Source organism: Leptonychotes weddellii, chromosome 5 (assembly GCF_054177405.1).
Source record: "Leptonychotes weddellii isolate Sample4059 chromosome 5, ASM5417740v2, whole genome shotgun sequence".
Lineage (NCBI taxonomy): Eukaryota > Metazoa > Chordata > Mammalia > Carnivora > Phocidae > Leptonychotes > Leptonychotes weddellii.
The window spans coordinates 7,769,343-7,784,168 of record NC_138373.1 but is presented as its reverse complement, the minus strand read 5'-3'; the positions used below and the strand labels follow the sequence as shown (position 1 = coordinate 7,784,168).

General features: G+C 54.8%; 1 protein-coding gene across 9 annotated transcripts in view; it reads right to left on the bottom strand.

Moving 5' to 3' along the window:
* The window catches only part of CUX1 (cut like homeobox 1), a 352,135-nt gene that overhangs the window by 51,940 nt on the left and 285,369 nt on the right, over positions 1-14,826 (bottom strand). For 3 of the 9 annotated variants that reach the window (XM_081819440.1, XM_081819437.1, XM_081819434.1), the window contains exons 16-20: positions 14,662-14,727; positions 13,235-13,336; positions 10,085-10,917; positions 8,026-8,188; positions 7,476-7,532 (exon numbers count right to left, since the gene is read on the bottom strand). The exons of 3 other annotated variants lie outside the window; for them this stretch is intronic. In XM_081819440.1, coding sequence (XP_081675566.1) covers positions 7,476-7,532; positions 8,026-8,188; positions 10,085-10,917; positions 13,235-13,336; positions 14,662-14,727 — 1,221 coding nt within the window. The remainder of the gene's footprint in view (positions 1-7,475; positions 7,533-8,025; positions 8,189-10,084; positions 10,918-13,234; positions 13,337-14,661; positions 14,728-14,826) is intronic. 3 more of the 9 variants (XM_081819436.1, XM_081819438.1, XM_081819439.1) reach the window with 3 other exon arrangements.

Below are 14,826 nucleotides of genomic sequence, written 5' to 3'. Positions count from 1 at the left end.
GAGCCACCCAGGCGCCCCATGTTAAAAATAGTTTACATCTCGGGCTCCTGGGTGGCTCCGTTGGTTAAGCGACTGCCTTCGGCTCAGGTCATGATCCTGGAGTCCCGGGATCGAGTCCCACATCGGGCTCCCTGCTCGGCAGGAGTCTGCTTCTCCCTCTGGCCCTCCCCCCTCTCATGTGCTCTCTCTCATTCTCTCTCTCTCTCAAATAAATAAATAAAATCTTTAAAAAAAAAAAAGTTTACATCTCTCTCACTAGTGATTGGTTAAATGAAATACGGTATATATCCAGATAAGGGATTTCCTATGGCTGTAAAAAGAGGAGGAGGAAATTCTTTGTGTACTAGCCTAGGAAGTCTCTACCATATATTGCTAGTTGAGAAGAGCAAGGCACAGGACCTTGAGGCCTGCATGCTCCCTTCTGTGTGGAACAGTATCTAGATATAGGGACAGGCTACAGGAAACCGGGAACAGGATCATCTCTGGGGAGGGCGGTTGGGGACCTGGGGGATTAGGGAAGGTGGGCGACTTATTTTTAAAAAAGGATGTAAGCCCTTCGAAATCTTGCCTTTTTATAATCATGGTGCACTTCGTATATTCCAGAAAACCCCACAAATCATAATTTTTAAGAAAGTCAAATAAATCTCTTATTTTGAGTTACTCTAATTCTCTCCCCTCTTTCTTTTGGTAGAGGCAGGGTGGCAAATCCCACTTTATGCCAGAGAAGCCTTTCCCGGGAACGGTGAGGCCGACATCTGCTTGAGAGCAAACCCCAAGTGGCCTGCCTGCTCAGTGCTGGCTGCCCAGGGAGGCCTCTGCAGGGCCTTCAGGTACAGCGTGCTCCAGGGGAGGGCAGGCAGGGCTGGGCCTCCACTCTCCCCTGCCCTCCTGTGTTAATGTTGTAGTAGGGCCGCTTCATGCGACTGGTCCCCCGCAACGAATCCTACAATAGTCCCAGTGGCTACGAGAGCTGAAAAGCAGCATGGGCACGAGCACGAGGGGGAGGTGATCCCGACGAGTCACATTTTGAGGGAATTTGTGAGAGGACAGCCTCCTGTCCTGTGGCGTGCCGGCTGGGAGGGGGCCCCCCCCGAGGCCCTTGTGGGCTTGCTGTGCCCCAGCCTGCATCTCGTCACTCTCGAAGGATTAGCTGTAGTACAACCAAACCCCTTCTCACCCGAGCTTAGCCGAGATAAGGTTGACAATTTTGGAAAGACATTAATTAGAAGGAAATGCACAGAGCACAGTTTCCCGGACCATCCTGGCAGGCACGGGGAGACCTCTCGTTCTTGGAAGAACAAGTTACGGCACTGCACCCAAGGTGAGCAAGGAACTTTCTAGGCCCTGGTGGGAAGTTCCCTAAGGCCTGCCGGGGCTGGGGGTTTCAGGCCTGGCTGTCTCTGGAGCATACACTCCTCAGGCCCACCTCCTCTCGAGAAAGAGCCACCGGCGGGGGAAGCAGCACTTCGGGACGAGAGGCAGCAGGCCAGCATCCCAGGCCCAACACCGCCAGGGGCAGGTCGCCAGGGTCACCCAGAAAGAGCAAGGCGCCTCTGTCCGTCCCGCGTCTGCACTTTCCTTCTTACTACACAAGCCTCCGGCCAGCACGACAACAGCAGTTACACACAGGAGAGACAAAATTCCCCCAGCATCCACTTTCCTCCCGTCACTCTGGGATTATTTTATTTATTTTTTTTAAAGATTTTATTTATTTATTAGGGAGAGAGAGAGAAAGCACAAGCAGGGGGAGAGGTTGGTAGAGGGAGAAGCAGGCTCCCCGCCGAGCAGGGAGCCCGATGCGGGGCTCGATCCCAGAACCCTGGGATCATGACCTGAGCCGAAGGCAGACGCTTAACTGACTGAGCCACCCAGGCGCCCCTATTATTATTATTTTAAAAAATATTTTATTTTTAAGTAATTTCTACACCCAACGTGGGCCTCAAACCCACAGCCCCGAGATCAAGAATCACACGCTCCACCAACTGAGCCGGCCAGGCGCCCCCTGCTGTCATTTTAAAAGGAAAAAAAAAAAAAGCCCTCTGAACAAGGGGCTTCTCACCTTTTGCAAAGGTTCCACGCATGCACGTTCTTCCCCGGCTATGACCCTCCCGCCCGCAGAGCTCCATCTGTAATGTCCTCCTCCCTGGCGCCTTGGCCCGGCACGACCCAGCCCCTCGCTGGGGCCCCGTCAGCACTGCGGGGCCTGCGCCCACACCTGCCCGATGACAGACAACAGGAAGGGAGGCACCTGCATCCCGAAACCTGTCTCTTCTGACCTTAGAAGAGGCAGTTATTTCTTTATTATGGCATTCTTGATATAATAAAAGCATCCTCATGGAGGTTTCAACCAAGAAAGAAAGAAATGAACGGAGTCTTCCGAAAGCCACCGTGTCACCACATCCTGGCGATGATGAGCGGGCGCGCAAGGCTGAGCCCCACGTCCAAGGATGAGCAGCAGCCGCTGGCTCAGGGAGGGGCACTTTCTGGTTAACATGTGGCCTTCCAGAATTCTCCTTTGTCTGTCTGTTGTCTGTGGCTGTGTATAAGTCAGTTATATACAAATCTTTTCAGGAGTTAGAGTAATTCTTTCTGGAGAAAACCAGCAGTTACTATTGTCGATTTATTCTGATGAGAAGAGAAGGGGGCGCCTGGGTGGCTCAGTCGGTTAAGTGTCTGCCTTTGGCGCAGGTCCTGGGATCGAGCCCTATGTTGGGCTCCCTGCTCAGCCGGCTTCTCCCTCTGCCCCTCCCCCCGCTCATGCTCTTTCTCTCTCTCAAATAAATAAATAAGATCTTAAAAAAAAAAAAAAAGAAAAGGGGAAAAAAAATCAAATCAAGTCTAGTCTAAGGCGCTGGATGATGAGTTTTAGACAGTGCCATGGAATCTTCTGGGGGGTGCAACTAGCCCCTCCTTTTCCTATTAACACGCTATCCAAATGCCTGCGTGAGAATCCTATTGCTGAGTTCAAAGCGCTAAAACCCTGGACATATTTTCCTGGTCATCTCACGGGCACGAAACGAGAGTCATTATGCATATTACAAAGGAATGTCAGCCTGTCCCTCACCAGGGGCTGTGGCCACGGGACTCTCCTGGGTGCATGAGGCCACGTACAGCACCCAGCCCGTGGCCATCATTCAGCGAGGGGGCACATGTGAGACCACCCACGTTCAAGACACTGCAGCAGCTGTCCCCTCAAGAGGCAGCTGATGCCCTGCTGACTGAGAACAGTGACACGGAGCCATGGAATTCTCCACGGGGGGAGAAGACTTGGAACCCACAGTCCCTGACTGACACATTGGGAAAAAAGCTGGATGTTTTAGAATTAATCCGAGGAGGCTGGGCCACCCTATCGCTTAGACAGTTTGCAATAATCCATCTGAGGCCGGGATGGAAGCTTATTAGCTACAGTAACCAAATGCTCTCGCGTACAAAGCGGAGCGCGCTTGTTCTCTGTAATGTAATGACTGACGTCGCATCCAGGGAAATCTGTCCCCCCCCCTCCTTTTTTTCTGCCCTTTTTAGATTGTCTCTAGTCTCCTTCCTTCCCTTGGGGCAAAAAGATTAATCACACCAAGGAACTGTGAATATGAAATGAGCTTCAGGGAAGGAAAATGGAAAAAAAAAAAAAATCCAGTGGTTTACTAGATCGTATCTACCTACCGATCTACGTACCTACCTACCTACCTAGCTATACGTATGCACGCACGCAACTCCCTTCCTTGAACCTCAAGGTTTTCTTCTCTTTAAAAAAGCCTGCTGCCTGATAAGCATGGAGAGCAGGCCCCACTCAGAGAAAACAAGCCTCACAGCCCCACCCCTTCTGTAAGTGCTTTCTTGGCTTCCCCAGAGCCCCGCGATTGCTGAGCAGTGTGAGGTCGGCTGATGCTCGATACCTGGGATGGAAGACAGACAAAAGGAAGACGTGGAGAATCAATCCCCAAAGGCCTCCCCGTCAACTCCACCTTTAAATACGTTTGCCATCTTCGATCAAAGACGACCCTGGATAGAATTGCAGACGCCCCTCCCCAAGACACTGGGAACTTTGAAAGAAGCCAACTCAAAAATGTTTGCAGAGGACTAGACTGCCTGGAAATACATTAACAAGCATCTGATCGGAAGTTCTGGCCTTTAACCGCCCCCCCCCCCTTAAAGGTACTCATGTGATTGGCACGGAACTCCCTGCTCTCCTGATTCTTCATCAAGGCCCCCACAGCGTCCAAGAAAAAGCACAGGTCACCAGCAGAAAAGGGCATCAACCTTCCTGAATGTCCAAGGCTGTCGCCCCAACGCTCAGATCATCAAAGGAACATTCAGGAATGGTTCCAGTCACCAAAAGGAACTGGTGATGTAATTCAAAGTTCAGTCTCTCTCTCGTTGTAAAACTCATCAGCAAGCTTGACATACAGATCATTAAGGAAAACAGAGACCCTGAGGGGTGACAGCGCCAGGCAGAAAGAGGCAGGCAGGAATTCTTTAGTGAGGCAAACAGATTCTTGTGTCAGCAGTTTGCTGTTCAGATGAGTGAGGCTACTCTACTCGTGGGCACCTTATCGCCATGGTAACTGAGCACAGAGCCCTACACTGGGCCCTCTCATTCTCTGCTCTGAGACCATACCTATCTCACTGAAGGGCTGTGGACAGAAGGCCAGTCTTCCAGAGTCCTTCCACACTTGGGAGGCTACCCTCACCACCAGGCCAGCTCAGAGGCCTGGAGGCTCACATGATGGGCGCTTCTCGCCAATGTTCAGGAACCAACCAACCCAGGGTTGGACTGATCTTCCTGCAGGCAGCTGGTTCTACCATGCTGAGCCGCCTTCGACACAGGTCTCGTGGAGCCATGACCAAGGACAGCATCTTTCTAGGTCCAGGGGGCCTCTTGGAAGGATTCCGTGGTAGCCATGGCGAGAACAGAGAAGCAGGATCCTGGGGAAATCCTAGAACCGGGGGCTTCACTACCGTACCTTTGGGGCAGCATTGCTGAAGGTCTCCTCAGAGACACTGATTCTCTACTCTGTCGGGGAAGATTCTGGAGTCTCCTATGGGCATCCATCCTGACGATTTACCAATACTCATCATCATAAAATAATTCTGTTTTTCGAATCTAAATTCCACATACTGAAAAGCTCAGCTACTTTGATTTTTAGAAATACTCTTGAAAGGATAACACTGATAGTAAAGAAATTTCAAACAAGGAAAACTACTACCCACAATCTTGCCACTGTGATAATTGTCCTTCTTGTTTTGACAAGGACTTTCTAGTCTTTGCCAATCCAGAGAAACATTTTGGCTTAGCTACCATCATGATATTAAAAAGTTTAGGGGTGTCTGGGTGGCTCAGTCAGTTGAGTGTCCAACTCGTAGTTTGGGCTCAGGTCATGATCTTAGGGTCCTGGGATCGAGCCCCGCATCCGGCTCCGCACTCGGCGGGGAATTTGTTGGAGATTCTCTCTCTTCCTCCGCCCGCCTCCCCTCCCCACACTTGCACGCATGCGTGTGCATTCTCTAAACTAAATAAATAAATCTTAAAAAAATTTTATTTTCCTAGGATATATGAAATATTTTTCCATTTCTCTCCACAATCATCATGCTTATTGTTTCTACGGATTCCCTCTTGCTGACTGACAACGGGCATGGTGGGTGAAACGGTCTGCAATCCGTCTCCCGTCTGGCTGAGGAGACACAGGGAGAGACCCGCCTGCTACCTCTTCACAGAAACCACTGAGAAGTTCTTCAGTGCTCACTTTTATCCAGAGGCTCCCTGCCTCCGCCAATCTGCAGACTCTCCACGAGTTCTATGCATCGCTTTATTTTATAAAGTAATCCGATATCTTACAAATACCATTTACGTCCCTCTGAGAAGCCCGGCGTGGTTTTCCCACGCTGGGAATGTGACTATGGAAGTTCCAACAGGGTAGCAACTACCTGCCGTTCGATGAAAGAGCGAAAGGCCATTCTTTTTAAGGATTTGTTCGCACACGGAGGAGATTTTGGCATCGATCATAACTGACCTGGAACTGCAGGAGACTTCACGTTTTATTTAGGAATAAGCGATTTTGATCTAAAAAACGTTCGTCACATCCTGCCAAGTTTAGTCCTGACTCTGGTGGGGCAGCAAATACTCTCGGAGGGCTTAAGGGGAGGCCAGCTTTCCGCGGGAGTAAGAGGCAAGGCTGATTTTCCACGCAAATGTCTGCAAAGCTCTGACACAAACGACTCTGTGCATTATTTGCCCTGATGCATCTGGAAGGCCAGCCAGGGCTGGGTGAGTTCTCTGGGGCTTGCTAACGAAACTGAGCGACCCGGAAATGACGCGAGAAGGAAGTACCCGGGATCCTTCTGCGGGTGGACAAACCTCTCCACATAGATGTCCAGCCAAGGAGACCAACGATCCAGGTACGATATGGCCTTCCGCACCCCCATTTTGGTCAAATTCAAATCGGGAACACCCCGAGCACAAGCTCAGCCGGGAACTTTGCGGCAAGTGCCCCGCTCGGGCTGCATCTGTGCGTGGGTTTGGCATCTCGCAGCGGTAACGGCCGCTGCCGCCCAGCTGTTCCCCGTGCTACACATGTTTCCCCTCGTAAAACTTGCAGCGGGCTGGCGGGCTTCACGCTCCTCACTTAGCTTTGTTTGTGTTTTCAATGAATCAATGGGATATGGAGACTAATCAACATGTTTAGAAAAATAAAGGAAAAACGAGGAGCAGCTCAAGACGCTGGCTGTTCCTGGAAGCTGGGTGAGCCAAGCTCTGCGCTAGCGGGAGTGCGGGGAGGACACGCGAGGGGGTCCGGGAGCACGGTGTCGCCGCAAGGGGTCCGCAGGGCAGAGATGCCGCCTCAGAGACCTCGGGGCTTCAGATGAGGTGAGGGTCCCAGCCGGCGGGCACTCCAGGCGCCCCCACCCCAACCCGCCTCCCGGCTGGATTCGCATCCTCAGCCCCACTCTTCCGGACATCACTGGCTCTGTATCCATTCACACCCCAAACGGCTCCCAGGGGCCCTCTGCCATCTCCTTTCTGTGACCCTGCCGGCCGCTTGCTTCTTCTCCAGCCTTCCTGCTTGAAGGTGGCCCCAAGTTCTTCCAGATGGACTCAACTTCTCCCCGCCATGACCCTGCTGGGGGAGCATCGTGCGCCCGATCCTGTCCCCTCCCATTCATATGGAAGCCCCCCCCGGGTACAGAATCTGTCTCTGACTTGGACCCCAGCCCCCAGGCCTGCACACCTAGAAGCCACAGACCGATGAAAGACTTTGGTGGTGAGCGGGAAAACGCTGGAGGAAACCCTCACTCAGCTGTCGACTCTCCCGGTCTCCATTAGAAACTAGGACCACGAGAACCTAGCGTGCCAACGGGATACGGTGTTTTCAGATCCAGAGCCAGGGATCCTCTGAGTCTCCCGGCTACAGACCAGAGGACAGGAAAATGTACAGGGGAGGGAAATATTTCACACAAGACAACAGAAATCAGCTGGTTACCTGAGCTCACACAGCCCTGCTGCAGGGGGTCCTGTAGTGACGTCACAGAATGGAGAACTAAATAAGACAAAGGGTTACAATTAAATGAGGAAACAAATCCCAGGTGCTTAAAGCTTCCTAATGCACCCAGCGCAGCGGGGCGGGGACAGCGTAAGGGCCCCAAAGGTCCCACTCCTTCCGGGGGGCGGCCAGAACTCGGGGCCATGCAGGCAGGCACTGCTCTGCCAGGGAAAAGCCGGGACCCCCCGGTCGGGAGCAGGTGGAAGCCGGAGCCCGTTCTATCTCTCACCTCTGTGCCTTTGGCTGATTTCCTCTTCTGATTCCCTGATTTAGCTACTTGACTTTTACTTATATTTATGTATAAACAGCATTTTCTTAATTAGTAACTCATTTTCCGCTGCTTATAAAATTAGCTAGGCACAATCTTCTCTCCCCTCAAAACTGAAGTCGGTCTCATGGCAACAGGTTGTGCAGGAAGGGGGCAGCTCGCGGCCTCCCCGCGTGTTTCCCCGCCCCCACCCGTAGTCGCCCAGGGCAGGGCCACCCTTACCTGGCCCCTGCTGCCCCTGCACAGGCAGGACACCCTGGCCCAGCTCGCCGTTGAGCCAGAGCTGCATCCGGATGAAGGGTTCGCGGCCTTTCTGGGTCAGCTTGCTCCAAGGCTTTGGCCGGGACAGCATGTCACTGACGCTGCCCTGGGACAGGCCCAGTACCTGCGGTGGCAACCAAAGGCATGGCATCAGTGGCCAGGATTTAGTGCGAGGCCACAAAATCCGCCAGCGATGCACAGAGAGCCGTGGAGAGGCTGAGACGGACGACACCCAGTGAGCACTTTAGGGGCTGAGCACAGACCCCCGCCCCCGCCCCATCCGTCCCTGCCTGGTGGATGGCGCCAGCCTGGGGCGGGGGAATCAGCTTTCAGGGTCACCGGTGGGCTGATGCCCTGGCACGGGGAACCCACGGTTACAGTCCTAGCTACCTGCTCCCAGGGAGAGGGGATGGGATCTCGCCCAGGGCCTCGATCCTGCCGAGGCCGCGGGGCTGTCGTCCCGACACCCTGAGGAGGAAGCGCTGAAACCATCTTGCTCTTTGGTGGTGTCACGGAAGGTGGAGGTGCTGGGGCCACAGACCCGTTTAGCGGCCGGAGCAGCGGATGTTGGCGGGATGCGGGAGGCCAGTCGTCTTTGTGGCGCTGGGCCAGGCTGACCTCTAGAGAGGTTTGCTCTCTCTGACCACATCCTGCTCTGCAGTGGGGGCCCAGAGGTGCGCCGGTGGCGGTGGGGGCGCCAGCCTCGGAGTAAGACTCATGCAGACGACCGGCAAGTTGCACGTACATGCCCGAGTTTTCGGAACGCTCACATATGGCCATACATATGTATGGGCACAAACACCCCCCACAGGACACAGATGCAGCCCAGAGATATTTAGGGGCTGCATTCGATCACTCTTTTGAAAAGTTCTCAAGTTCCAGAATAAACTGCACTCACGGGCCAAACAAGTTCAACGCTATTAAGTCTCTGCTAAATTTAAGGCATGAGCACAAATGTCTATTTAAATGTTCTCAAATGATATTTTTACAACACTGAACTAGAAATTTCAAGGGACTTTAAATTCTCATCCTCACTTCTCTCCACCCCATCACCTTTTGCAAAATCAGGACAAAGAGATCACAATGAGATGTTGTAAGGATCTGAGGCACGGTACGCTGCAAACACTGAATGGAAGGCAGGACAGTGTGGGGCTGGGGGGGGATGCAGGAGGGGACGGAGACCCTGCGTGGGGCCCCTCGGAGGCCACTACCGCCCCCGCTACGTGCCCCTCAGGGAGGCTGCCTTTTAGGGGAGTGGAGTGCTTCTCATTATGCTCAGTAATTACTTACTGAATCTGAAACGATGCTGGGGTATTATGTTTATCTTCTATTTTACGGCCCTGGTAAATCCCCATTATCCAGAATCTGTTACCGGGAAGTGCCAAGAACAGAAAGGGTCTGGGGGGGCTTACTCACAAACCACTGTACTTTCACGAGCCTGGGAGGGAAGACATGGAAATGGGGGCTTTTAGGGCCAGCTATGGGCATGGCCCGGGCCGCAAGAGCTATGGATTCTGGGCAGGTCGCTTCACCAAGCGCCTTCTGAGTTATGAGAAAGGTACGATTATGCCTATCACGTGACACAAGCTTTTCCTACCCTGTGCTTTTTGCTTCTCTGCACACTGGTGGTCTCCCTATGGGCTCAGATCTTTTTTGGCCAAAAAAAAGCCTGCGGAGGTGCGTCTGGGCCACACTTGGCAGAGAGGTGGGACTTGAACTGAGCCACCGGCCGGCTGGGGGCATGTAGCTGACTTCCCTGAGCCTCACTGTCCTTATCTGTCAGATGGCGACTTTAGCGCCCCCTCACAGTGTCACCGGGAGTCAAAAGGAGCGTGGTGGGTGACGGGGCCTAGCCCAGAGTCTCGCCCCTAAGGGGACGCGGCAAATGGAACATTCACCGGCCAGCTTCTCCGCAAGCTTGGGGGCGGGCGACCCTTTCTGCTCTGTGGCTCACTAAAGGGGCTATGGCCACGTCCTCCAGAGAGACGGGAAAAGCCAGGCCCCTGAACCAACCCCTTACCTTCTCCCCGAAGATCCTTTGACAGATGCCGTTCTTGGCCAGCTTCTCTTTCACCTGCCGGGTGAGCTCGATGGTGTCCACTTCCTGGTACATGTAGATCTCGTACTGCTCCGGGGTCAGCGGAGGGACCGAGGGCTTGGCGGGCTTGGACATGGGCACGATCGGGGAGGAGGGCAGGGGGCTGTTCTGGGGGGTCTCGCTGCGGCTGGCTCCAGTCAGGCTCAGCTCCGAGCTCTGGGAGTACGGCGACTCGGCACTGGGCCACTCCTTCCAGTACTCTGACGACGACGAGGGTCCCTGGAGCTGGCTGCGCTCGGCCCGCGGCTGGCTGCCACCACCTTTCTCCTTGGCGCCGCTGGCTTCTTCCGACTTGGTGTCCTCGGGGGGCACGGCGCTCTTCCTCTCCGGCTGCACCGTGCTCCACCAGTGGTCCTTCCACACGCCGCTGCGGCCCAGCTCGCTCTTCACGTGTCTCAGGACCCCCTGCGCAGACTCGGCCGCTCCCTGGAGGTCCAGCCCGGGCGCGTCCTGGGACTCCTTTTTGAGGGCCGGGGGGTTGGGCAGAGCGGAAGCACCGGCATCGGGGGCGGAGGGGGGCTTCTTCAAGGACAGGGCGAGCGGAGGGTAGCTGGACACGGATGACATGGGCGAGGAGGGTATCAACTTGGGGGTCAGGATGGCGATGTCGGCCTGGGACAGCGGCGCAGGCTTTAAGGCGGGGTCGAGGGCGGCCTGCTGGGCCTCCATCTCGCGCCGGGCCTGCTGCAGGATGGAGCGGATGGCGTCGTCCGAGCTCCCGCTGCCGGCTGTGGACGAAGGCTGGGCGGGCTCTGCTGCACGGAGCAAACACAGGCGTGAGGTGGTGGCAGGCCCGAGCCCTCCGGTCGGGAGCGCGCTGTTGTTCCCTCCGCTTCCTTCTAACCCGGCCTCCCACAAAATGCGGAGTCTCTGGGACAACCAAGCCACTCGAATTGGACCAGCATTTCCTCGGTCAGTGGACCCCGCGTGCATCCTGTCCGGGCAGGGACAGACGGACTAACACCACCGCTCTGAGACCCGCTGGCCTTTACTTCACGCCATCTGAAAGGGTTCATTAACCCCGAGCGTGTGTGGTGGGGGGAGCGGGGAAAGTGGGCAGACGCTCAGGGATGTGCCATCACCCCTGAGGATTTCTAAACAATATTCTCATGTGCTAAATTCCAGAACTGTAGTGCTTGGGTCAACCTTTAGAGACGTAATTTCTGTTAAGGGTTGCAGCGTGAGCCCGGAGTCTCCAGTGAGACACGGCCGTGTTTGGGCTGGCCCACATTTACTGTCCCCTGGGCAGGTGACTGTGGTGTGGCCGGCAACAGCGAGCCCCACGATGGGGGGACAGCGGCCAGGCCCTGGCCCGGGAACCCAGGGCTGCGACCTTGGGGGACTCAGAGGGCACGGCCGGGCCTCGGGATTTCCGTCTGTGAGCTTGGGATGGGTGGTGGGTTAGATCGAGGACCCTTAACGAGGGCTGTGCCCCAGAATCACCCGCTGGGCTTGTTAAAATGCACATGCCCAGGCCCCAGCCCTGGAGGGTCTGCCTGAGTAGCAGGTGTGGGGCTGCGGCAGCCCGCGTTTTTGACCAACTCCCGGGCGACTGTGGAGCGAGGCCCTGGCTGAGGAGCGCCGGGCTGAGCTCCCGCAGGTGGTGCCAGCTCGTGGACACCTTCACATCTCGGGGACGGAATCACAGGATCCAGCTCTTTCTCCAATTTAAATGAGGCTGAAAAGTGCTTCAAATAACAGGGACAACCTTTTAGGCCTCTCGAGGACTTAATTTCACCGGCTGACCGAGGGCCCTGCTTCTCGGACTTGCACGATCCCCACAGCACCCTCGGGTGCAGGCAGAACCAGCACTGCTCTGCGGCAGAAACCGGGCCCTTCTGCTCTCGATCCGGGGCTGCCTCCCACCCTGTCAGGGGGCCCGGCCAAGCCTCTTGGTTGTTCAGCCACCCAGAGGAGGGGCTGGCTTACATGTCAACTCTGGTCTGGAGAGGAAGAACTACATCAAATGGAAGGTCCCCCCAGCGTCAGGCCCCAGGGCCTCACAGGACGGTCTCCCACCCACCGCACTGGGGCCCCTGTAAGGAGGCAGATGGTTGCAGAGGGGGAGGTGCTGGGACAAGAGCTGAGAGACCTGGGTTTCCACCCAGGACCTGCCATTTAGTAAGTCTCACTTGGAGCCTGAGTTTGAGAATCAGCAGTAGGATAACAGTATCTACCTTTCAGGGCAAGGGTATGGACCTAGTTTAAATAGGACAGGGGAGGTAAAAATGCCAAGGCCGGGCCTAGTTCCCAGAAGGGAGCTCCGGGCTCACCACTGAATGAGTCATGTGGGAGTGGGGTGGCCTGGGGGAAGGGCCTCGTGGCCAGGGGAGGGACTGGGTGGTGGCCTGCCACCAGGCCTGGCGGAAGCCCCGTGACCAGGTCCGCGGGGGAGCGGCTCTGCAGAGCAGGGGCTTCACGGGTACGGGGTGGGTGCGCGTTCCTATGCTGAACCCCAGAGCAAGAGAACCCAGGCACTCGGTCTCCTCTCCGGCAGCAGGTCTGAGCTGAACCTACGGCCGGTGTGCCTTGCCGTCAAACTCAGCCAGAGAGAGGCTGAAGCGTGGCGGCTCTCTCCTGTCGGATGAGGCAGCTCTCAGGGAGCACCGAGGGCCGAGTCCTGAGGTCGCCTGACTGCAGAGGTGGACATCCATCTACTACAACTTCCCGCTCCTCCCTAGCAATGTTCGTTCTGCGAAGCAGCTTAGGATTTATTTTGCACCCATCCTTTTTCGGGGTTCAGTCAAGGATATATCCAAATAACAAAGCCCGTATGGCATTTGAAAAAGGCAGTTTGGTACAGACTACCTGTCCACGTAAGTGTAAGGACAAACTAGGCCAGGGATACCTTCTTGAGTCAATGCTAGGGCGTGATGTGATAAAAAGAAAAAGAAAAAGATCACGCAGACCTCTGCTCCCCTCTGCACTTGCCTAAGTGCCTGAAAACACACGTTCTATTGTGTGGGGTTTTCACTTCATTTTTTTTAAAGTTAAATACTGCTAACCAGGACACTCATGACAATTCTTCTAATTAACCCTGGAAGACAGTGGTCAAAGAAGTGGATTCCGTACCAGTTTTCTGCACCTGCAGCTCCCTTTTGGCTTGTTCCAGGATGGACTTGATTGCTTCATCGGATCCGGTATCGGAGGCTCGGATCCGGGTCGTGATGTTACCTGCAGGGAGAAGCCACACCCATGACATCAAACCCGGACGTGAAACAAACCAACCAACAAAAATCAGGGCTGCACGAAGAGGTCATTCTGATCAATAGCTCCCGAGTTGAGGCCGGTGACGGTTAAGGAGGCAGGCGTGGCCTCCCGTTGACCCGTACCTGCTGGGTGTGCAACCTCACAGCAGGTACTGCGGCCCTGGGCAGGAAGGGCTTCCTGCGGAATCTACCTGGTGGTCAGGGTCATCTGGCCAGCGGGACAAGCTCTCACGGTTACCCCAACTGGACGGCACCCGTGGGGCGGGATTAGGGAGAGCAGGTCACCCACTCCAGTACAAAACCAGAGGAAGGCCTGAAAAAGGCAGTGGTGTTTGGGAGTCACTTAAAAGCAACTCCGACAATTGCTTTGGCCTGGGATTGTGCTCAGGGTTCTGCACGTCTGTTGGACGCTGGTGTCCCCAAAAAGCAACGATGGGAAATGCAGGTGAAGGGTCGAGGTGGATTACCTATCAGTCATGGGCACATACAAGGCGAAGAGGATGAAGGCTTCCTATTTCGGCTCTTTGGTCACATGCTGTCTTTTAAAAATTTATGAATGAGGCGAGTAGCCTGCAGAGCTCCCTCCAGGACAAGACCCTCGGTCACCTGGTGACGCTCTGCAGAGCAGCCACGTGCACGGACGCACGGAAGCTACTGTGGCCCCGGGGGCTGGCCCCGGCTCTTTCTGGAAGCCCTCCACGTATCGTAGCTTAATTCTCTGCTACCTTACTAAGTAAGCACCGCCACACCAAACCATTGCAAAACAAGCAGACCGCGGGGGCGGAGCCCCTTTAAAGATGCAGCACCAAGGAGCGCAGGGGGGGCCCAGAGGAGAACCGATTACGTTTGGAATTTGTTGGAATTTGTCCACTCCGTAGTACCTTTAACACAGTTCAGAGTTAAAAGGAAGTACAAGGAAGCAGCAGTATGTCATCTGACTCAGCCACCTGATTTTTCTCAGAGCAACGATTGTTAACGCTCCTGCCCGCTTCTGAGAAGGGCGGGGGGGACGGTGTAATTTGAACCTGAGGGGGGGTTGGGATGGCACTTGGGGACTGATTCTTAGGGGCGCTTTCTCTCCTCGCCTCTTCCGCACCCGGTAGAGTGCGGGCAGCTCAGGAGGGACTGTGCGTACTTGAGCCCGTGCTTTGTTTTATACTTACTAGCTGTTTTTCCATCAGGTTCCAGGCCAGAATCACACTGCACAGTTTTAACCCAAATGCACAGCTAAGGACATGCTGCTTCCTAGGTTTTACTAACTGCAAAGAAAAACACCTGCCTGCAACATACCTTCGGACCCATTTCTTCGTTTCGGTACTTCCTGAAATAGTCTGTTCAGGCTCTGGCCTGGATTCTCTGTTGAAAAACAAGTGTGGTAAGAACAAAACAATCAGGGGGATGGTGGTGTTGACGATATGGGCTGTGTGACATGAAATCTGAGCCGCCTGTCGCTAC